The 22,813-nt window shown below is 43.7% G+C and overlaps 1 protein-coding gene across 2 annotated transcripts in view; it reads right to left on the reverse strand.

Annotated features, from left to right (window-relative positions):
* Positions 1–22,813, reverse strand: part of LOC147125174 (uncharacterized) — a 121,792-nt gene that overhangs the window by 59,952 nt on the left and 39,027 nt on the right. For both annotated transcript variants that reach the window (XM_085998629.1, XM_085998632.1), the window contains exons 2-5: positions 21,818–22,355; positions 19,674–19,825; positions 8,172–8,265; positions 5,665–5,767 (exon numbers count right to left, since the gene is read on the reverse strand). In XM_085998629.1, coding sequence (XP_085854755.1) covers positions 5,665–5,767; positions 8,172–8,265; positions 19,674–19,825; positions 21,818–21,957 — 489 coding nt within the window. In that variant the 5' untranslated portion in view covers positions 21,958–22,355. The remainder of the gene's footprint in view (positions 1–5,664; positions 5,768–8,171; positions 8,266–19,673; positions 19,826–21,817; positions 22,356–22,813) is intronic.

A 22,813-nucleotide genomic window follows, 5' to 3' on the forward strand; every position in this document is an offset into this window, starting at 1 on the left:
TCAGAGGGTGGTGAATCTTTGGAATTCTCTACCCCAGAGGACTGTGGCGGCTCCGTCGTTGAGTATATTCAAGACAGAGATCGATAGATTTTTGGATATTAAGGGAATCAAGGGATATGGGGATAGTGTAGGAAACATAGAAGATAGGAGCAGGAGTAGGCCATTCGGCCCCTCGAGCCTGTTCCGCCATTCAATGCGATCATGGCTGATCATCCAAATTCAGTACCCGGTCCCTGCTTTCTGCCCATACCCCTTGATCCCTTTAGCCTTAAGAAATATATCCAACTCCTTCTTAAATATATTTAATGTATTGGCCTCTACTGCCTTCTGTGGTAGAGAATTCCACAGGTTCACCACTCTCTGGGTGAAGAAATTTCTCCTAATTTCTGTCCTAAATGGCCTACCCCTTATCCTTAGACTGTGACCCCTGGTTCTGGACTCCCCGACCATCGGGAACATCCTTCCTGCATCTAGTCTGTCCAGTCCTGTCAGAATTTTATAAGTTTCAATGCGATCCCCTCTCATTCTTCTAAACTCCAGCGAGTACAAGCCCAATCGACCCAATCTCTCCTCATACGTCATTCCTGCCATCCCAGGTATCAGCCTGGTGAATCTTCACTGAACTCCTTCCATGGCAAGAACATCCTTCCTCAGATAATGCGACCAAAACTGCACACAATACTCAAGATGTGGTCTCACCAAGGCCCTGTATAACTGCAGCAAGACATCCTTGTTCCTGTACTCAAACCCTCTCGCTACGAAGGCCAACATGCCATTTGCCTTCTTAACCGCCTGCTGCACCTGCATGCTTACCTTCAGCGACTGGTGCACAAGGACACCCAGGTCTCGTTGCACTTCCCCTTCTCCCAATCTATTGCCATTCAGATAATAATCTGCCTTCCTGTTTTTGCCACCAAAGTGTATAACCTCGCATTTATCAACGTTATATTGCATCTGCCATGCTTTTGCCCAATCACCCAACCTGTCCAAATCATACTGGAGTTTCTTGGCATCCTTCTCACAGCACACACGCCCACCCAAATTTGTGTTGTCTGCAAGTTTGGAGATATTACATCTAGTTCCCTTGTCTAGATCATTAATATATATTGTGAATAGCTGGGGCCCAAGGACCGATCCCTGCGGTACCCCACTAGTCACTGCCTTCCACTCGGAAAAAGACCCATTTATTCCAACTCTTTGCTTTCTGTCTGCCAACCAGTTCTCTATCCAAGTCAATACCTTGCCCCCAATCCCATGTGCCTTAACTTTACACGCTAATCTCTTATGCGGGACCTTATCGAAAGCCTTCTGAAAGTCCAAATACACCACATCCACTGGTTCTCCCTTATCTATTTTACCAGTTACATCCTCAAAAAATTCCAGTAGATTAGTCAAGCACGATTTACCTTTTGTAAATCCATGTTGACTTTGTCCGATCCTGTCACTGTTTTCCAAGTGCTCTGCTATTACATCTTTTATAATGGACTCTAGCATTTTCCCCACTACCGATGTCAGGCTTACCAGTCTGTAATTCCCCGTTTTCTCTCTACCACCTTTTTTGAATAGTGGGGTAACATTAGCTACCCTCCAATCCATGGGTACTGTTCCAGATTCCATCGAATGTTGGAAGATGATCAGCAAAGCATCAACTATTTCTAGGGCCACGTCCTTAAGTACCCTAGGATGTAGATTATCAGGCCCTGGGGATTTATCGGCCTTCAATCCCATCAATTTCCCGAACACCATTTCCCTACAAATACTGATTTCTTTCAGTTCCTCCCTTTCATCAGACCCTATGTTCCCCGACATCTCTGGGAGGTTATTTGTGTCCTCCTTTGTGAAGACAGAACCAAAATATGTATTTAATTGGTCTGCCATTTCTTTGTTCCCCATTATAAATTCCCCTGATTCTGATCGCAAGGGACCTACGCTTGACTTCACCAATCTTTTTCTCTTCACATATCTATAAAAGCTTTTACAGTCAGTTTTTATGTTCCATGCAAGCTTACTCTCATATTCTATTTTACCTTTCTTAATTAATCCATTTGTCCTCCTTTGTTGAATCCTAAACTGCTCCCAATCCTCAGGTTTACTGCTTTTTCTGGCCAATTTATATGTCTTCTCCTTGGATCTTATGCTATCCCTAATTTCCCTTGTTAGCCACAGTTGAGTCACCTTTTTTGTTTTATTTTCGTGCCAAACTGGGATGAACAAATTCTGTAGTTCATCCAAGCGGTCTTTGAATGTTTGCCATTGCCTATCCACCGTCAACCCTTTTGAGTGACATTCCCCAATCAATCCTACCCAACTCGTGCCTCAGACCATCGTAGTTTCCTTTATTTAAATTTAGGACCCTAGTCTCTGAGTCGACTACTTCATTCTCCATCTTAATGAAGAATTCGATCATATTATGATCACTCTGACCCAAGGGGCCTCGTACAACAAGATTGCTAACTAATCCTTTCTCGTTAAGTGGTGTTGAGGTTCGAATGGCCTACTCCTGCTCCTATTTCTTATGTTCTTATAGGCAGCTGAAGGCATGGTCGCCAACTGTGGAGCGATTAAAATCAGGATGCTCAAGAGGCCAGAATTGGCAGAGCGCAGAGATCTCGGAGGGTTGTAGGAGATTGCAGAGATAGGGAGGGGTTTTGAAAACAAGGATGAGAATTTAAAAATCGAGGCGTTGCTTAACCAGGAGCAAATGTAGGTCAGTGAGCACAGGGGAGATGGGTCAGCGGGACTTGGTGCGAGTTAGGACATGGCCAGCAGAGTTTTGGATTACCTCAAGTTTATGGAGGGTAGAACTAGGGAGGCTGGTCAGGAGTGCGTTGGAATAGTCAAGTCTAGAGGTAACAAAGGCATAGATGAGGATTTCAGCAGATGAGCTGAAGGAATGGCGGAGACGGATGATGTTAGAGGTGGAAATAGGTGGTCTTAGTGATGGCGCGGATATCTGGTAGGAAAGTCATCTCGGGATCAAATGTAACACCAAGGTTGCGAACAGTCTGGTTCAGCCTCAGACAGTTGCCAGGGAGAGAGATGAGTCGGTACCAAGTGAACGGAGTCTGTGGTGGGGACAAAAGACAACAGCTTCGGTCTTCCCAATATTTAACTGGAGGAAATTTCTGCTCATCCCGTACTGTATGTCGAACAAGCAGTCTGACAGTTTAGAGACAGTGGAGGGGTCGAGAGAGGTGGAGTGAGGTAGCGTCAGCGTACATGTGGAAACTGATGCTGTGTTGTCAGACGATGCCACTGAGGGGCAGCATGTAGATGAGAAATAGGAGGGGGCCAAGGATAGATCCTTGGGGAACACCAGAGGTAACATTGCGGGAAGAGAAGCCATTGCAGGCGATTTTCTGGCTACGACTAGATAGATAAAAATGGAACCAGCTAGTGTAGTCCCACCCAGCTGGACAACTGTGGAGAGGCGTTGGAGCAGAATTTTGTGGTCAACCATGTCAAAGGCTGCTGGCAGGTCAAGAAGTAGGAGGAGGGATAGTTTACCTTTATCACAGTCAACTAAGATGTCATTTGTGACTTTGGCAAGAGCCATTTTGGTACTGTGGCAGGGGCGGAAACCTGATTGGAGGGATTCAAACATGGAGTTCCAGTAAATATGGGCACAGATTTGGGAAGCGACAACATGTTCAAGGACTTGAGAGGAAAGGGAGGTTGGAGATGGGGTGGTAGTTTGCAAGGACAGAGGGATCAAGGTTTGTTTCGTTTCTTTGAGAGGGGTGATGACAGCAGATTTGAAGGCGAGGGGGACAGAACCCAAGGAGAGAGAACTGTTAATGAGCCAGGAAGGGAAGTTGGGTGGTCAGCAGTTTAGTGGGAATAGGTTGAGAGGACAGGATGTGGGTCTCATCGACAAGATGAGCTCGGAGTAGGCATCAGGGGAGATGAGAGAGAAACTAGAGAAATATGCAAATTCTAGGTTAGGGCAGGGAGGAACCTTAGAGGAAGTTAGGCCTAGAGGGCATGGGGAAGGGAGGGAAGCAACAGAGGTAGTTGAGCGGATGGTCTCGATCTTTGTAATAAAATAAAGCAGTGCCATTGGTCGTGAGAAACAATCTGAGAAGTATGACTTTTGGCATTTGCCTGAACATCTTCAAGACTTTAAAGAGGATGACTCGGGGGGCTGGGGTGAGATTTTGCACTTTAGTGAAACAAAATCATTCTCCAGAGACTAGAAAGGTGAAAAAAAAGGATAAACTGTAGAAAGTGGCTAAAGTTAAAATAAAGGTCAAAGAAAATAAAATGTTAAATTCTTAGAACATATTCCTCCTTTCGCTCCTCAGACATCTGACAAGGATATTAATTGTCCTTGTAAACAGGTAACTGAATTTTATTTGCTAATACAGGATCTTGGAGTACTACTGAGTGTCCAAGTTGGGCAATTTAAACAAAGAGGATGAATAGAACGATAATGAAGATGGTAAAAGGCAATAGAGTGTATTTTAAAAAAAAGGAAATCATGTTAGGAACGCTAGATTTAAAATACACGTTTATAAGGTTACAAAGAACCATTTGTTTTGGATCACTAGCATGCTGTTAATGATTTGTGCTGTAGAATACATACTGCACACAGAGGCGTGATGGGACCTAAATTATAACTGAAGCTTAGGAAGATTTTTTTTGAAAAACATAGAACTGATTATAAAAAGGGCTCAAGGGACAGAAGATGATGAACTATTGATATTATGAACAGCCATTTGATATACCCATAAAAATAACAGGCAAAAAATACACCCCCTGGGTGATGAGGTAATGGTATGGGTGCTACACTTGGTCCTGTATTTTTCGCCAGGGAAAGTGGGCGGGGAGAAGAGAGAACAGAAAAATGAGCCCCGAGTTCCCTCTCCATCAGTATCCAGAGACCCTATCCAGAAAGTGGATGTTTAGATGATGTCGAGCAAGGACAGAATGCGCACACCTGGAATGCTTCCCCCTTCCTTGCCCCACATACCCCTTGCTGTGTCAGCTAGTTGCTCAGTTGGTAGCACCTTCACCTCTGAATCAGAAGGTTGTGGGTTCAAGTCCCACTCCAGAGACGCGAGCATGAAAATCTAGGCCGACACTCCAGCGCAGCGCTGAGGGAGCGCTGCACTGTCGGAGGTGCCGTCTTTCGGTTAAACCGAGGCCCCGTCTGCTCTCTCAGGTGGATGTTAAAGATCCCATGGCACTATTTTGAAGAAGAGCAGGGGAGTTATCCCCAGTGTCCTGGCCAATATTTAATCACTCAATCAACATCACTAAAATGGATTATCTGGTCATTATCACATTGCTGTTTGTGGGAGCTTGCTGTGCGCAAATTGGCTGCCGCGTTTCCTACATTACAACAGTGACTACACTTCATACTTCATTGGGTGTAAAGCGCTTTGGGACATCCGGTAGTCATGAAAGGCATTATTTTTTACCAGCATGGCTCACATAGAAAAGCAGCCATTGTGGGTAAGGTGCCAGAAAATTGCTAGCATCTGTGGAACAAGTACATGTCTTGAGGAGAGGCTGTAAAATGGAAAACAAATTCAAGAAAGATCAAAATAAAAATAATACAAGTAGTAACCAGGATCGTACAAAATTGCTTTCAGTGAAGACAATCAAGTATTTGCAGATTTCACTGATAAAGCATCTACACTCCAATATTGTCTTTTCTACCTGAATGTCCTGTCCAAACACTGGCTTCACTTTAATTTTCCGCCTTGCTGCGATATTTTCTTCCTCGCTTGGAGGTTCTTTAGTAGCTTCATCAGTTGAAACACTACAAAAAAATAAGTAACACCCATATTGAGATCACAAGTGCTGATATGCCCATGAGGAAGTTAGGTCAAGCCAAGTGAGCTGCAGCTGTGGCCTCCTGGACCATAAATTCACTAAGTTGTGGAAAAATAGCAGGAGGTCATATTCTGTAGTCAAGGCAACATTACTTGCTTGATCAATTAACAGTTCTGTTAAATTACTTTGATTTCCACAATTGTGCCTGCTCAGCAATATAACTTACCCCTGGCCTTAACCGAATGGCTGCCATTACCCAGAGTTCCACCCCCTTTTTTTTCCTTTTGTGAAAATGAAGGACACCATGATAACAAAAAACAAAACAAGATTCCTCAATATCATGGGAAACCCAGTAGGGCTGGCCTTGATGCTGCACAAGGTCAACGTACTGATGCTGCACAAGGTCAACGTACTGATGCTGCACAAGGTCAACGTACTGATGCTGCACAAGGTCAACGTACTGATGCTGCACAAGGTCAACGTACTGATGCTGCACAAGGTCAACGTACTGATGCTGCACACGGTCAACGTACTGATGCTGCACACGGTCAACGTACTGATGCTGCACACGGTCAACGTACTGATGCTGCACACGGTCAACGTACTGATGCTGCACACGGTCAACGTACTGATGCTGCACACGGTCAACGTACTGATGCTGCACACGGTCAACGTACTGATGCTGCACACGGTCAACGTACTGATGCTGCACAAGGTCAACGTACTGATGCTGCACAAGGTCAACGTACTGATGCTGCACAAGGTCAACGTACTGATGCTGCACAAGGTCAACGTACTGATGCTGCACAAGGTCAACGTACTGATGCTGCACACGGTCAACGTACTGATGCTGCACAAGGTCAACGTACTGATGCTGCACAAGGTCAACGTACTGATGCTGCACAAGGTCAATGTATTGATCAATGACTGGGTGAAGCCAAGTATCTGCGTACTGGCTGAAGGATAACTTAAGCTTGTCTGCAAACACGTCATAAAAATACATCTTGTGACAACTGCACTTAAATATTGACAAAAGCCGGTGTTATCAAGGGTGTGTAAATGGACTAATGTGTACCATGAACAGACCGTCAGTGGTAAAATTACCTTCGCTCCATTTACCTTGGCAGGTATTGTTTATTAAGCTGCATTGAGCTACTCAAGCAGTGAATTCAAGGGTGTTGTACAAGCAGCAAACAATATAGACTCCGAGAAAGATAAATATAAAGAGAAATTAACTGTTAATGAATTCTTTCGGAGTGGGGGTGGGGAGAAACGATATTGCTACAGGCCCAAATGATCAAATATTTCACTTATCACTAACAATACAAGCCTCTATAGGGGCAACATCATGATGAAAATGTTTTAGAAAGAAGGATAGTCAGACACAATTCTCATCATGGCAATTCCCTATGGAGGTAACTTAATGCATTTTGACACAATTTATCTCAGTCACACATGGTGAAGCTTTTGTTGCACAAAATCTTTTTTCTTGAATGCAACGCTCTTTTAAAGTGCCTCACCATTAGTCCACTGATTTACTTGAACAAAGTCAAATTCTGTTATAATAAAGTCTTCCAGGATTTTTAACTAGTTTTTAGTGATCACATTAATTTTTCTTGCGTTACATGTGATTGAGATTTTTTTGAAACTGGTGTTGGGAGATATGAGCACTCTGTTTTTCCATGAAAGCTGAAAACCAGCAGCCTTAACTATGTGTGTACAATATCTGGTTTACTCGCCACACAAACCACTTAATTATTAATAGGTGGGCAGAAATTAATCTCTGCAAGTCAGAACAAAACCACCTGGTGTAGCACAGGCCAATAGGAGACAAGTTCACACTTACAGTTTCCCATATAACAATGTTCTGATCTTAACATAATAGTTTAGTGGGGCACAGCACTTCCCTACAGTGGGGGGACGGGGCGGGGGGGGGGGGGGGGCGGGTGTTGTGGGCAGAAGGAAGAGAAAGAATTAAAAAGAAAGTCAACCCAGACTACTCACTCAAAAGGGAACCAGTTTAAAAACAGGTGGCTGGGGTGGAGGGTTGGGGAAGGAGAATAAGGAGGAGAGAGATAGGAAACCCAGAGACAAAATAATTATAAACATAAATAATATGAAGCTCCAGTTTCCTATATTTCCTCCCTGTATCCTTATAGCACTAATTAATGTTGAGGTACAGTTCCATCGACAGCAGTCCTGGGTATCTCGTTCAAATGATCATCTTCACCTCATGGCATAGGCAGCAAGTGTTAACAGGTTAAATCATCCAGGCTCACCATCACGGAGCCAAATCCTAGTCCTTACCCACCATCGCGCACTTTCTACCAGGAGTCACTTGATAGTGATTGGGGAACACTCGCTGTTATAACATATTTGAAAATTATAACCTTGTATATTCATATTTTGCAGTTTGAGGCAATGTTGGGATGGGTAATGACGGAGTCAGATGAGCTTGCTGTGTTTCAGTCTTCTCAGTAGTCTCTGTAAACAGAAAAAGAAAAAGGTAAAACATAACACGCGTCCAAAAGGAGAAATGATTATTTGCTCAAAAACTCAATTTGTTGATTCCACATACCATTTTACACCTCCTCCTTCTTCCTCCCCACCCATTTTTTTTTCAAAAACACAACAAGGGCGAGTGAGCAATGTATTGCTTAGTACAGTACTGAGCCACACATCAGACAAGAACAGGATTGGACTCAGCTCCAATAATCAAATAATCTGCTAACATGCACTGTCAATCTACAAACACACTAACCACATGCAAAATATCAATTTCTACAGTTACTTCAGTTTTAAGCCTTTTTTAAGTGTTTGTAAATCAGCTTGTAGTCAAGCAGAGTCAGCATGGTTTTATGAAAGGGAAATCATGTTTGACAAATTTGCTGGAATTCTTTGACGATGTAACGAGCAGAGTGGATAAAGGGAACCAGTAGAGGTCGTGAATTTGGATTTCCAGAAGGCATTCAAATAAGGTGCCACATAAAAGGTTACTGCCCAGATAAGAGCTCACAGGGTTGGGGGTAATATATTAGCATGAATAGAGGATTGGCTTACTAACAGAAAACAGAGTCGGGATAAATGGGTCTTAATCTAAATGTACACTCTCGGGAGCCGCAAGCCTACATTTCGTTGTACTGCACTTGTGCACTAACAAGGACAATAAAAGTTGATTATTATTATTATTTTCAGGTTGGCAAACTGTAACTAGTGGGGTGCCGCAGGGATCAGTGCTGGGGCTTCAACTATTTACAATCTTGGATGAAGGGACTGAGTGTAATGTAGCCAAATTTGCTGATGATACAAAGATAGGTGGGAAAGCAAATTGTGTGGAGGACGCAAAGAATCTCCAAAGGGATATACAGGTAGATAGGTTAAGTGAGTGGGCAAAAATCTGGCTGATGGAGTATAATGTGGGAAAATGTGAGGTTATCCACTTTGGTAGGAAAAATAAAAAAGCAAATTATTATTTAAATGGGGAGAAATTACAAAATGCTGAGGTACAGAGGGATCTGGGGGTCCTTGTACATGAATCACAAAAAGTTAGCATGCAAGTACAGCAAGTAATTAGGAAGGCAAATGGAATGTTGGCCTTTATTGCAAAGGGAATGGAGTATAAAAGTAGGGAAGCCCTGTTACAACTGTACAGGATGTTGGTGAGACCACACCTGGAGTACTGCGTACAGTTTTGGTCTTATTATTTAAGGGAGGATATACTTGCATTGGAGGCAGTTCAGAGAAGGTTCATGAGGTTGATTCCGGAGATGAAGGGGTTGTCTTATGAAGAAAGGTTGAGCAGGTTGGACCTATACTCATTGGAGTTTAGAAGAATGAGAGGGGATCTTATTGAAACATAAGATTCTGAAGGTGCTCGACAGGGTAGATGCAGAGAGGATGTTTTCCCTCGTAGGGGAATCTAGAACTAGGGGGCATAATTTCAGAATAAGGGGACACCCTTTTAAAACAGAAATGAGGAGAAATTTCTTCTCTGAGGGTCGTGAATCTTTGGCATTCTCTTCCCCAGAGAGCTGTGGAGGCTGGGTCATTGAATATATTTAAGGTGGAGTTAGACAGATTTTTGAAAAGGTAAGGGAGTCAAGGGTTATGGGGAGCGGGCAGGGAAGTGGAGTTGAGCCCAAGATCAGATCAGCCATGATCTTATTGAATGGCGGAGCAGGCTCGAGGGGCCAGATGACCGAATCCTGCTCCTACGTCTTATGTAAATACCAAATATTAGCAGTTTAAAATATTGCCAAAAATTACATTTTCAATAAACCAAATTTATTGTATATTCCCACTGACTTTGTAAATTTGGCATTTTAAACTGAAAGGGAACTGGTCACACTATTCATTTTAATTAAATTTAATCCTACTCTTAATTCATAAACTTAGGATCTACATTGATCCATTGGGAGAGTAGATTTAAACAAATCACAAGATTAAACATTGCAGTGTTCACAAGGTCAAGGTTTGCCAAGGTCAAGGTTTGCCGTTATGATTACACTGACAGCCAATAGGTCCCTTATTTAAGGCTCTCATCAGAACGGAGTGTGGCAGGGTGTTAATACACTGCTCCTTTCACCTCTAGGAACTGGATTCAAATCCAGACCAGACCGACAGGATAAAAGCCATCTCCCCTCGCTAGCTGCAAGAGTCGTATGTGAAATGAGTTTGTGGTGCGCTCAACCTAGTTCCTAGAGAGCGTGAGCAAATTGTACAAAACTTGCTAAATCAGGACCTGCTGCCAGTCTAAGAGAACACATGGACAATGATAACTTATAAATAAATATCTCATGCAAGGAAACATCCAGGGCACATTACTGAAGGAGCAGAGGATACCAAGCAGGAAGCAGGAGAGAAGTTAGGACAGGGAACGGGAAACACTGTCAGAGGCAATTTTGATGAGGCTTTTGAAAGTGTAAGAGCTCTTGAGAGGCAACAGAAAAAGAGCTTTAGAAAAAGTGAGTATGTGGGGAAGAGAAAGAAATGTGGAGGGCGATTTTCCCACTGGAGGAGAGATGGAGGCAGGTTTCGGTTTGGGTGGGTTTGAAACCCGCCTCCACTAATAGTTTTCAAAAAATTGCGATTTTCCCATGATTGGCCACTTGATTTTAGAGGTGTGGGATACCCTTGGTCAATTAGTGTTTTGGGACTGAAACTCGCCTCTGCTGACATCACATTCCTGGTCTGATTTTATGGCTTCTTGCTTCCTTGGCTCATTCCACAGTATTTCTGCCTATGCTGCACCACCTGCAACATATTCTGAGAAACCACTATGTCCAATTCCAAGGCAAGGGCCTCCCCAAGGCTCTCGGATGAGGCGCTGCAAATGTTGTTTGAGGGGGTGACAGCTAGCAGGGAGGTGCTCTTCCACTCACCTGGGAGGAAGAGGCCTCCCAAAGAAACCAAGGCTGTGTGGGTCCAGCTGGCAAGGGATATAACCTCCAGATATGTGTGAAGATTGGGTGAATGCTTCTGTGTATTGATGAAATGCCATCTCTGTTGGAAAGCATGAAAATGTTTTGATGCTAAAATGTTGGCGTTATGGCATCTCTTCCTTCGCCTTAGGTGGCTCCACATTGCGGGCTCCGCCGCACTTGTGTTGTCAGGTTGGTGGCCTGAGTGAAAGGAGGCCAGAAAGTCATGTCCATTGTCAATGATGACTTAGGATGGAGCCACGGACATGTGCCAACTTGGGCAACCTATGCAAATCTGGCCAGGATAAGTTCATCCCTTGCATCCCGGGCAGCCATGTGCTCGCGTGCTGCCGCTGGTCGATACACCGGCGCCCTGACCTCCTCCTGCTCCTCCTCAGCCTCCTCCTCATCTGAAGAGGGCTGGAACTGAGCCACTTGCTCATCAGGAAGCTGCAAGCCGCGACGCTGTGCGATGTTGTGCAGTGTACAGCAGACCACGACCATTCTGGAGACCTCTGTATACTGCAGGGCTCCACCTGATCAGTCAAGACAACGGAAGCGCATCTTCAACAACCCAATGGTTTGCTCGATGATGGACCTGGTCGAAGTGTGGTGGGCATTGTAGCGCTCTTCAGCCTCGTTACCTGGCCTCCTGATTGGCGTCATTAGCCACTTCTTCAGGGGGTAGCCTTTGTCACCAAGGAGCCATCCATTAAGTTGGTTTGGTGGATTGAAAAGCGGAGGAACACTAGAGTGCCGCAGGATGAAAGAGTCATGGCAACTTCCAAAGAACTTGGCACAAACATGCAAGAACTCATTCTTGTGGTTACACACCAGCTGTACGTTGAGTGGAAGCCCTTGCGATTTACAAAGAGAGCTGGGTTGTGATGGGGTGCCCTAAGGGCCACATGTGTGCAGTCTATGATGCCCTGCACCATTGGCATGCCTGCCATATTTGCAAAGCCAACCGAATGGGCGGTTATACTTGCTTGATCCCTTGAGAACTGGATGTAATTGTAGGCCTTAACAAATAAGGCATCAGTAACCTGAGTGATGCAACTGTGGACGGCCGACTGGGAGATGCCGCTGATGATCCCTGGAAGGAGCCAGAGGCAAAGATGTTGAGTGCGGTTGTGACTTTGACAGCCACTGGCAAGGGGTGTCCACCCATTCCTCTGGGCACCAGGTCTTGCTGCAGCAGTCCTCAGATCTCTCGGACAACCTCTCGCGAAAGTCTCAGCCTCCTTTGGCACTGCTGCTCACTCATGTTGAGGTAGCTCATCCTGTCTGTAAACCCTCTGTTGGGGGTATCTCCTGTGGCGAGGTGCCTCAATGCGCTGGCGCCTTCTGCCCTGTGCAGCATCAGGTGGCTGAGCAGGAGGTTGGGGCTCCTGCTGCTGAGCTGCCTGTTCTGATGCTGCCGTGGATGCTCCTCATCCGAATCGGAGGTCCGTGGTGAAAGAAAACAAATGGTTCCCATGCTGCTTGCAGATGCCTCCATTGGGGAAGCGCTCATTACAAGCGGGGAGACGGTCTTCCAAGGAGGTCCCACAGCTGATAGCTGCAGCACCTCCGACTTTGGAAGGCCTTTAAAAGTGCTCAAAGGCCTTTTAAAGCAAAGATCGGCCACCTGCAACTGAACCCTGATGAAATAGACGATGTAATGTTGGACCTGCAGCTGTGAGGAGACCACCCACTTGTCAACCCGCCAGGTTTAGCTGGCGTGGTTTAGGAGGGTCGTGGAGCATGCCGAAATGGTCGAAAAATCACGAGGGCCTCTCAAAATAGGCTTAGAGAGGCCCTTAACGAGCATTTAAGCCTCTAATTCTGGCCTCTTGAGCTTCCCTGATTATAATCGCTCAACCATTGGTGACCATGTCTTCTGTTGCCTAGGCCCCAAGCTCTGGAATTACCTGTCTAAACCTCTTCGCCTCACTACCTCTCTTTCCTCCTTTAAGATACTCCTTAAAACCTACCTCTTTGACCAAGCTTTTGGTCACCTGCCCTAATTTCTCCTTATGCGGCTCGGTGTCAAATTTTTTTCTCTTTTAATACTCTATGAAGCGCCTTGGGATGTTTTACTACGTTAAAGGCGCTATATAAATACAAGTTGTTGTGGTTTGCTCCTAGCTCACATTTCTATTCATCCTTTCATCTCAGTCCCTATTCTGACTGCGCAAGTCTGAAAATAGAATGCAATTCATCTAAACTACAGTAGATAGACTACATTAAAGTCACCTCTCCATATGAGAAACAAGGTCAGTGGAATAGGGAAGACATTTAAATCAAGTTAAGCAGAACAAATACACCGTAATATTTGTCGCACAAGTAAAATTGAATAAACTACTCTATTATACATGCACACAAAACAAATGCCTGGCATGGAGGCTGCAATATAATCTCAGGTTCGGCTTCATTCTCGTTACTATTTTAGTTCAAGACATTAATCATCATGCTCCTCTTCCTCCTCCCCATGGAATTTTGGAATTGGCTCAAAGTCTCAAACTCACCATTAGCTAATTATAATTTAAAATAACCTGCAGCTGCACTCCAGTACAATCCACAATTGTTTCCTTAAATCATTTATACTGTGAATCATTTTGGCTGCAAATAATTTGAGGGAAGTCAGTTTGGGAACAGAAATAATCCCCACAATGAGTTTTAATGAAAATTTTTGTATTCATGATTGCAGGAATTGTCAGGATTACCATTCTATTGTATGCATGTATCTGTCGCCCTGACCCTATCCCCTACCACCCGGCTAATGACATGAGGTTTTCTGTTAGATTCACGTTACTGACTTAAATGTCTCCTCTTTTCTTCTCCCACCCCTCCCAAATAAACAATATCTGAACTAGCTGAATAATGCATTTGAACCCAGGCCTATACTGATCATGGGGAGGCCCTTGAATCCAACATCCAGGTTTTAATTTCCTCCTCTTTTTCTCATACCGCCATAGAATGGCTTAATTCATGTTAAAACAAGATTGAATCAGTGAATCATCCTCTCGCTAAGTCAATCCTGTGGAGAAAATCCACCCCAGGATTTCAATTCCTCCATTTCAGTTTAGGGGAGGTCATTTGATTCCCACAGAGCATAGGCCAATCAAATTATAAGAAATTAGTTAATATTTGCATTGGCATGGTCACAGACTCAAATCAGCTGATGATTTTCAAGCAGGAAAAAGACCTTAAAATAGTATTTCTAATCTGTCTAGGCTAATGGTATGTACCTAAGCAAACTGAAAGGTTCTTCTCACGTGTCCTTGGTATGTTACATATTAATGCAAAAGGTATTTTTGTTGTAAAGGGTGAACTGTATAAAAGAGCTGTGATGGGGGAAATAGAACACCATTCAACCTACTATATTCATCGGCCTATGCTGTAATTGACTTAAGGAGTGCCAGACATCGAATAAACCTCCTACTACATTGCTCAATTAAGCCCTCCTAGGGTCAGGACATCAAAGCGAAAGTGTAACGCTCTCCTGTCTGTGTTCCAATATACCAGATATAAAACTTCAGAAGAGCAAACTTTACTGTCCTAGCACGATATTCCCACTTAGCATGGTTTTTCTCCCAGCCTGAATTTGGTGATCATTGTACTGTACTGAGAGTTCAGGCCCACTAGGAACTGAATAAAATAGTTCCAAACCGGAGGATTTTGAATCTGAAGTCACCATTTCAAAGGGATATAGGTGGTGCGAGAAAGAGGAGAAGGAGAATGAGAGACAGAGAAGGGGCAGGAGAGAGAGAGAGAGAGAGAGAAAAAAAAAAAGCCAGAAAAGGAGGGTGGGAGAGCGAGGGGGGAAGGGCCAGAGAGCGAGGGGGGGGGGGGTGGGAGGGCCAGAGAGCGAGGGGGAAGGGCCAGAGAGCGAGGGGGAAGGGCCAGAGAGCAAGGGGGAAGGGGAAGGGCCAGAGAGCGAGGGGGGGGGGGGGGGGAGGGCCAGAGAGCGAGAGGGGCAGAAGGGCCAGAGAGCGAGGGGGGGAAGGGCCAGAGAGCGAGGGGGAAGGGCCAGAGAGCGAGGGAGCACGAATGAAGGAAGGAAAGCCATGTATTCTTGGATCATCTTGAAATTGATATGATTCTGCATTCTGGAGGCAAGAGGAAGAATGGATCCACATAATGGATGACAATGAGTAGCCCATATAAGAGATGGGGATGCTATCATTAGTGTTCATTTCTGCCCCTCATTTAGTCATTACCTTACCTCAAAATTAAAATGAATATGCTTGCAATTTTATTTCCCCCTCTCCTCCTCTCCCCCTTCTGAAAATGAGGACTCATGCTGGGGTAGTGTTAGCAACACTCCAGGATTGTCCGAGTCTTTAGGAATAAACGATTAACCTCCTGGGCACTGCTGCAAACAACCCAGGAGGAAAATAATAGGGGCACTAAAAAACGTTTGCTTTTTCCCCACCTCCAGTTGTAGCATCTGGAACACCCTGGCTGAGAACCAACTCACTCAGCACATGCTAAAGATCAAAGCTGGGGTCTTCCTAGTCTTAGTTCTACAGAAGAGAGTATAAGTACCCACTCAACTATCCCGGGAGCTCCAGACATTTTAAATTCTGCAGTAACAAGCACCGATAATTATTGTAATTATATCTGGTGGGTTTATTCCCCATCCTCTGCTTGAGGCAGGTGTCCAAACTGTTAATGTTGCCCAAGATGGTAACCTACATGAAATTGCAGTGATGCTGTGGCCTTGCCGGTTTGCAAAATGCTGTCCAACTGGTTTGGCCTGTCGTGTTGCCATGCACACTCCAACAGAGGGGAATTATGCACTTCTGTCAAAATGTGATCAATGGTTATCTGAACGTCATTGGAAATTAGTGAGGAGGTTTTTTTTAAAGAGAGACTTGTGCAGTAGTATTAAATATCTTGATGACAACTATCATACAGTTAGATTTCAGAGAGGCGTTCAATCGTAAGGAATTTCTCATTTGCAAAGCTTATATTTTAATTATAAAGATTGAGTCTGCACTTTAAAGGCAATATTACAAAGTAGACATTGCCAATCACATGAGCAAAAGTTCCAAGGGTTTCAAAACAGTGTCACATTGACAACAAATCCATTTTGATTTTATAAGAAAGCCTTGAAATTTGAGCAGAAATGCATTTCATGCCAATATACATACCCAACTCTCAATACAAACATATTTGAGGGTCGAGACCATTCTGCCAAAAAGATCAGTCACTTTATGATTACAAAAATTTGCTGTTTAGAAGAAGCAATTCCTTCCCCCAAAGAAACAGAGCCAGAAAGACATTGAGCTTCATATAAAAGGATGCACTCCTATCCAGATATCAAGCTACTGCCAATCCTGTCCATTTTCTTGCAACTCATCACATCCCCTGTAACCAGTACACGTTAAGACTTTTTTCCCTGTGCTCCCTTTTACTTCTGATTGTGTTTATCTGAAATATCTGTGCTCGGTACCACATTGCCAACCAGAGGTGGAACGCCTCAGAGGATTGCCTATTTGTAGATGATCATCAAAAAATAGCAAGGGTATTTAATAAATACTTTGCATTGGACTTTACTAAAAAGAAAAGGATACCAAAGAGGATGTGTATCCTGAAGTGGTTGAAAGTGAGAAGAGTTATAACATGATGGATAAAAGAAAACTTATAAATGCCATTAAGCTAAAGGAAGATAAGGCACCAGGGCTAGACAGGATACATCATAGGAGTCTGAGAAAGATAAGGAAGGAAATAGCCGATCCCTTTCAGGGCTCTCGAGTGTGGATGTGTGCAAGAATACTGGAGAGTAGTAGCCATTTTTAAAAAAGGGAATTAGAGATAATGCGGGTAATTATTTGCTAGTTACCTTAACATTTATAGTACGGAAAATTGAGTCTTTATGAATGAAATTACCATGCAGCGAGATAGAGAGAAAATAAAAGTAGTCAGCATTGATTTTAAAAGGAATGATCATGCTTGACAAACCTCAGAGAATCATTTGAAGAGGTAACAAACATTGTAGATAGGGAAAATGCAGTGGATTGGATGTGGACTTCAGGAAAGCCTTTGACAAAGTACCACAGGGGAGATTACTAGAGAAGATGAAGGGGTATGGAATTAGGGGGAGGATAGCAAACTAGATTTTAAAAGTGGTTAGAGGGAAGAAGACAGAGTGGTTGGAAATGGGCAGTGGTGCCCCATATTGTTCAGTTCTGGGACCACTTCTGATCACTGTGTATATCAAATGATTTGGATATAGGCCTAGAGGAAAATTTGCAGATGATACCAAAATTGGAGATATCATTAATTTTTTGGAAGACCAAAGCAAGCTGTAAAGGCATATTGATAAGGTGGGGCAAATGAGCTGAAAAGTGCCAGATGAAATTCAATTTCAACAAGTGCAAGGTTATGTATTTTGATTAAAACAAAGCAGTAAATATTCTCTGAATGGAAGTGGGTTTGGTACTGTCGAAGAGTAGAGAGATTTGGGGGTACAGGCTCACAGAACATTAAAGACAGCACCTTGGGTAGATAAAGCTGTAACAAAGGCGGCTAATGGAATTATAGATTTTATCACAAGAGATATAGGCCTAGAAATTCACTATGGCCCCACCAGCTGGCTAGCGCCCAAAAGTTAACGCTGGGCGCGGAGCCAGTTGCGCCCGTCAGATATTCAGTTTTTGCGCCCCAAGTCGGAACCGGGCGCTATTCCAGGGTGTGCCCGCCCCCGCTTGGGGCGCTGAAACTGAATTTCAGCGCTCTAGGTGCCGCTGCACCACCAGATGCGGTGCGGCAGGCTGCGGTACTGCAGGCCTCCTCCTTCTCTTAAGGTGGAGGTGCCTGCAACGGGGAGATCGCCGCTGGATTGTGCCGGCAAATGAGCCCGGCACCACGGAGAAGTGCCGGGCTCGCGGAAAGCAGCCGGCAATGCCGCGGGGGGGGTGGAGGGGTGGTGGTGGAGGAGGCCGGGGAAGGAGGTGCGGGCAGGCGGCCGCCGAAAAAGCGGCCGGCCGCACCTCCACCTTTATGCGCCCCACTAAGGCTGCAGTAAGGCCCTGTTCTCCGGATGTTAGTAGCGGCCGCAGCAACTGAATATGGGCGTCGGGCCGGCATCGGGGCGGAAAAGGGGCACTGCGCACACCGATGACGTCATCGGTGCCGGCGCCGCGCTACCGGCTACCGCCGCCATTACCGCCGAGCTCAATATCAGCGCAACCTCCTCTACTGGCGCAGAAGCCCTCTTTAGGCGGTAACTGGGCGCAAAGCTTGCAGCGCCTTACTGAATTTCTAGGCCATAGAATATAAAAACCAAGAGATAATGCTGAGCCTATTTAAAAGCTTGGTAGGACCTCAATTGGAGTACTGTATGTAGTCATGGGCTCCATGCTATAGGAAGGATACTGAGACTTGAGAGGTTGCAATGCAGACTCACTAGCATGCTGCCCTGTATGAGGAAATACAAATATGGAGAAAAGCTTGAAAAAATGTGTTTTCCCCCCCTCAATAGAACAGAGATTACAGGACAATATGATAGAAGTGCTTAAAATTGTGAAAAGGATTGTCAGGGTAGATAGAAGCAGATTGTTTCCAGTAGTTGAGATGCAAAGAACAAGGGGCCATAGATACAAGATTAAATGCAAGGGATTTAGAACATGAGGGCAGGAGAAATTTCTCTACATGGAATTAAGGCTGTGCAATTCACTTCCAGGCTTAATAGTTGAGGCAAAAACTCTCAACATTCAAGATGGGTGGATGAAGGAAAAACAGGTTGAAGGGAAATGGTGGATAAATGTAATTAGAACCATTTGCTCACGTGGAAAATAATCATTAATTGAGGCAGGTGGCCTGCTTCTGTTCTGTAACTGTTATGTATTCTATGGGTGCAGGATCTGCATCAGATCTACAGGAAAGGTCAGCGATGCTGAAACCAAAAGGCAATCTAGAACAGGTCTGAAGTTGTAACAGAAATTAAAACAACCTTACTCATCTGGCCCATAACTTTTAATGAGATGTCTTTTGGATGAGATGTTAAACCAAGTCTCTGCCCTCTCAGGTGGACGTAAAAGATAGTACCATTTGAAGAGCAGGGTATCCTAGCTAATCTTTATCCTTCAACCAACACCTCTAGAACAAATTATCTGGTCATTAACCTTATTGCTATTAGTGGGACCTTGTTGAATGCAACTTGGCTGCTGCGTTTCCCTACATTACAACAGTGACTACAATTCAACAGTACTCCACTGGCTATGATGCACTTTGGGGTGTTCCGAGGTTGTGAAAGGTGCTATATGTGCTTACTTTCTTTCTCTTGTACAGATACCTTTTTAGGATTAGGTAACAATTCAAATGAAAAATAAATATTAAAAAAAGGAATGCTTCATAAGGATTGTAGAAAATATAAAAATTACATCAAAATATATTATTGTTCACTTGATCCTGTATGCATTGTACAAAAAGTTAGAATATGGAGGGGATTAATTGATCGATGCCCCTGCAATAATTTACCGTGCTTTATGGGTTTTTGCTTCCTTATTGAAGCCTTGATCAGGTCAACTCCAAGTAAAGAATTCCGGTATCTTTTTGCTTTAACTTCATCAAACCACTGTCCAGTAATCAGCTTCCTTCTCTTCTCATCTTGAATGGATTTCTGTGCAGTCCTGAAGAAAGAGCAGAAAGGGTTTTCAAACAGACACTAAGTACTCAAGTCACCTCACATCAGAGATTACATTCCAGTGTCCTGGAATCTTCTAGTCTAGCAGGGAAATTTACAAGAAGGCTAGTGTGGAGGAGGAGGAGGAGGAGGAGGGGGCAGGGCAAAGAAAAGGATGGGGGGAACTTTCTGCTTGTATGACAGTGCATTGCCACAACTAGTGAAATAATCAATCACAGACCAAAATTCACAAGTGAACCGTGGCTACCTTGATTTTGGAACTCCGAGAAGGGAACTCCGAGAAGGTTTTAAAAGAGTTAATGACATAGGTTTTTCGATCTATATAATGACGCACACTCTATTTGGAGTATGTTACAAGGCCAAGTGCTAAGGGTTGTCATGAACAGTTCCTAAAGGGTCATCTCCCATCTGATCACAGGAATTCCATTGTACAGTTGATGGGCACAGCCAATTGGGAGACAGGAAATATCTTTTTAAAATTTCAAACGGCGGTTGAAAAATTATCTCCATTTGAACAAATTTCCAACTAACATTTTAAAAACATCTCCACAGTTCATACAATAAATTGGATAATGTTCCCATAAGTGTGTTATTACTGTGTAATGTAAGATATTACTCTGCTGCAAAGATGGAACTGTCTTTCAAGAGGCAGGTTAGCTTAAGGCCATAAGCCAAATTGCTATACGTAGACACAACATTAGATCACTCGGAGATTAACTGTTGTTTGATCATCAAAGTTTGTGCATTGTAATGTGCTAGTCAGTTTCAAGTTCGGAAGCACCCAGCATTTTAAGATTGCTTTCCATCGCTAACAGTGTGACACCTGCAATCACAAAGATACCTTAATAGTTTATAATAAGTCCAATAATATGCTGTTTTACTCAGAGTAGTGTGCGTCATATGCACGGTCTACAAATATAACACTTCCAGTCTGCCCCTTGAAACAATGTAATGGTATATTCCCAGCCATATCTGGGAGGTGATTTAAAGTGTTTACTAATTAAGTAATAATGGCACACTAAATGCTTTAAAGAACATGATTCCTGGGTCACAGCTGGGAATGCAGCAATAGCACCTTTCTGGGACCAGGGGGTAGGGTGACCGAGGTGGCCTTCCCAGCACTGAGCCAAGAGCTAATCTTCATTATTTCAAACTCCAAGCACTTGCATTGTAATTGCTCAACAACTGGGAAACAATAAGTGTAGGCACCTGAATTCTCACAATGCTAAAAGTAATAAAACAAAGGTTTACATAATCATTGCCTCAGTTACCCTTTGTTTTATGCTTTAAAGAACAAAAATAAAAGGCTGCCGGGGACCAACATTTTGGACAGAATTCTCTACATCATCAAATAAAGCCTTTGATCTTTGAAACGGGAGTGTTTTCTTTGGGAGGGGCCCTCGTGGGAGAAACTAGTACTGTGGCAAAATATAACACTTCCTGTGCTGAAATTTCTATGGATTAGACTTCTTCCAAAAAGCTAGTCAACAACCCAGTAACTCATTAGGAAATGCATTGTATAATGTGGTATTGAGCTCTATCGACCAAGGTGAGCAAATTGAGGGGACAAACACACAGGTGAAAAGTTTTAATTTAAAAAATGCTTGTTGATGCATCCACAATAGACTACCAACATTTTTGGTTTCTATTTTTTTTTTTTACGACTATCTCTGTGCATCTGAAGTTGACAATGGATTAATTGCAATTTAGGAAATCGAGCATAAAAAACTAGGGAAAATCCAGTGATGGATTAAGATGATGACTGCAATGAGAAGGGCTTTGGGCTGCGGCAATTCTATGCTTCAAATGGGAGGGTTTTCAGATACACATTAAATTTAGAGTCAGTAGGAATACCTCAAAGGTGGCAAGCCTACACCTGCATGTAGGTGTAGGAGCTACATTACACCATGGAACAATTATCAGCACAGACTGAGTTACAGCTTCTTAGTGAATGAAGGTTGATAAACAAGGGTCTCACCTGATTCGCTCACTGTCTTTTTTCTTGAGTTCAGAATCCCTCTGAATTACCTTCAAGACTGTCTGATACTCATCCTCCGTCAGGAAGCCGAGGTCCAGGTTACTATCCATCACTTCCTTCATTCCGTTATTGCATAACATGGGGTGCAGCGGGGGGAGGGGGGGGCGGGATGGTGGATGGTGTTACAGAGAAGAACACAAATCAGTGCACAACTCCTGTCACTATTGCTGGAATTCACAGACAAGATTCAAACCAATCCTGCATGATCAGAGTTTATTGTACAAACAGTTAGATCATAAGTTCCAACAGTGGTTTTCCCCTAAAAAGAGTAACAATTTCTTTTAATAGGTTTTAGCCTTTTGGTTGCAAGGTTAGTATCAAAGTGTCCATATCCAAGAGTTGTAGGGCTTTGCTTCAGATGAAAGGGACTTCAATCAAAACCTCAGTAGATTTCCACATGAGCATTCATGTGTCTGTAAAATGGTGCACAAAAGATTATGGTCATCAACGGTTTCAGAGGGCAAATGGCTGAGAACACCTACAGCAAGAGAAACAAGAAAAGATTACTGTCACGGCATTAAATATATTAGACATGTATATCATGCCTAATGGATTACAAACAACATCTCAGTTTAACCTCAAGTCAGAAACACACTGCTCAGCATAAGACACAGCAATAGTGCATTAGATGTTTGTTCCACAACTTCTCCATACAATACGTAATTTAAAAAAATCACAGCATTGCCTCCAGGAAACAAGACTAAATGGAGGCAAAGTGGCTTCGCCACAGCTAGATGACCCCAGATTTATCCAGTCATCTTACAAATACAATGTTCTCCTCTAGAAACAGGAACGTCACGCTGAAGACTCCCTTTTCTTCCACCACATACATTCTACAAATTCGCAGCATACTGATGCTATAAGGGCCTTCTTAATATAAACCAATGTAATGCAGCAATAACCATCTTGTGCTACTAGAATACATCCAAGGAGGGT

Source organism: Somniosus microcephalus, chromosome 1, assembly GCF_052327205.1.
Source record: "Somniosus microcephalus isolate GS21.2 chromosome 1, FLI_Smic_1.0, whole genome shotgun sequence".
NCBI classification, from domain to species: Eukaryota; Metazoa; Chordata; class Chondrichthyes; order Squaliformes; family Somniosidae; genus Somniosus; species Somniosus microcephalus.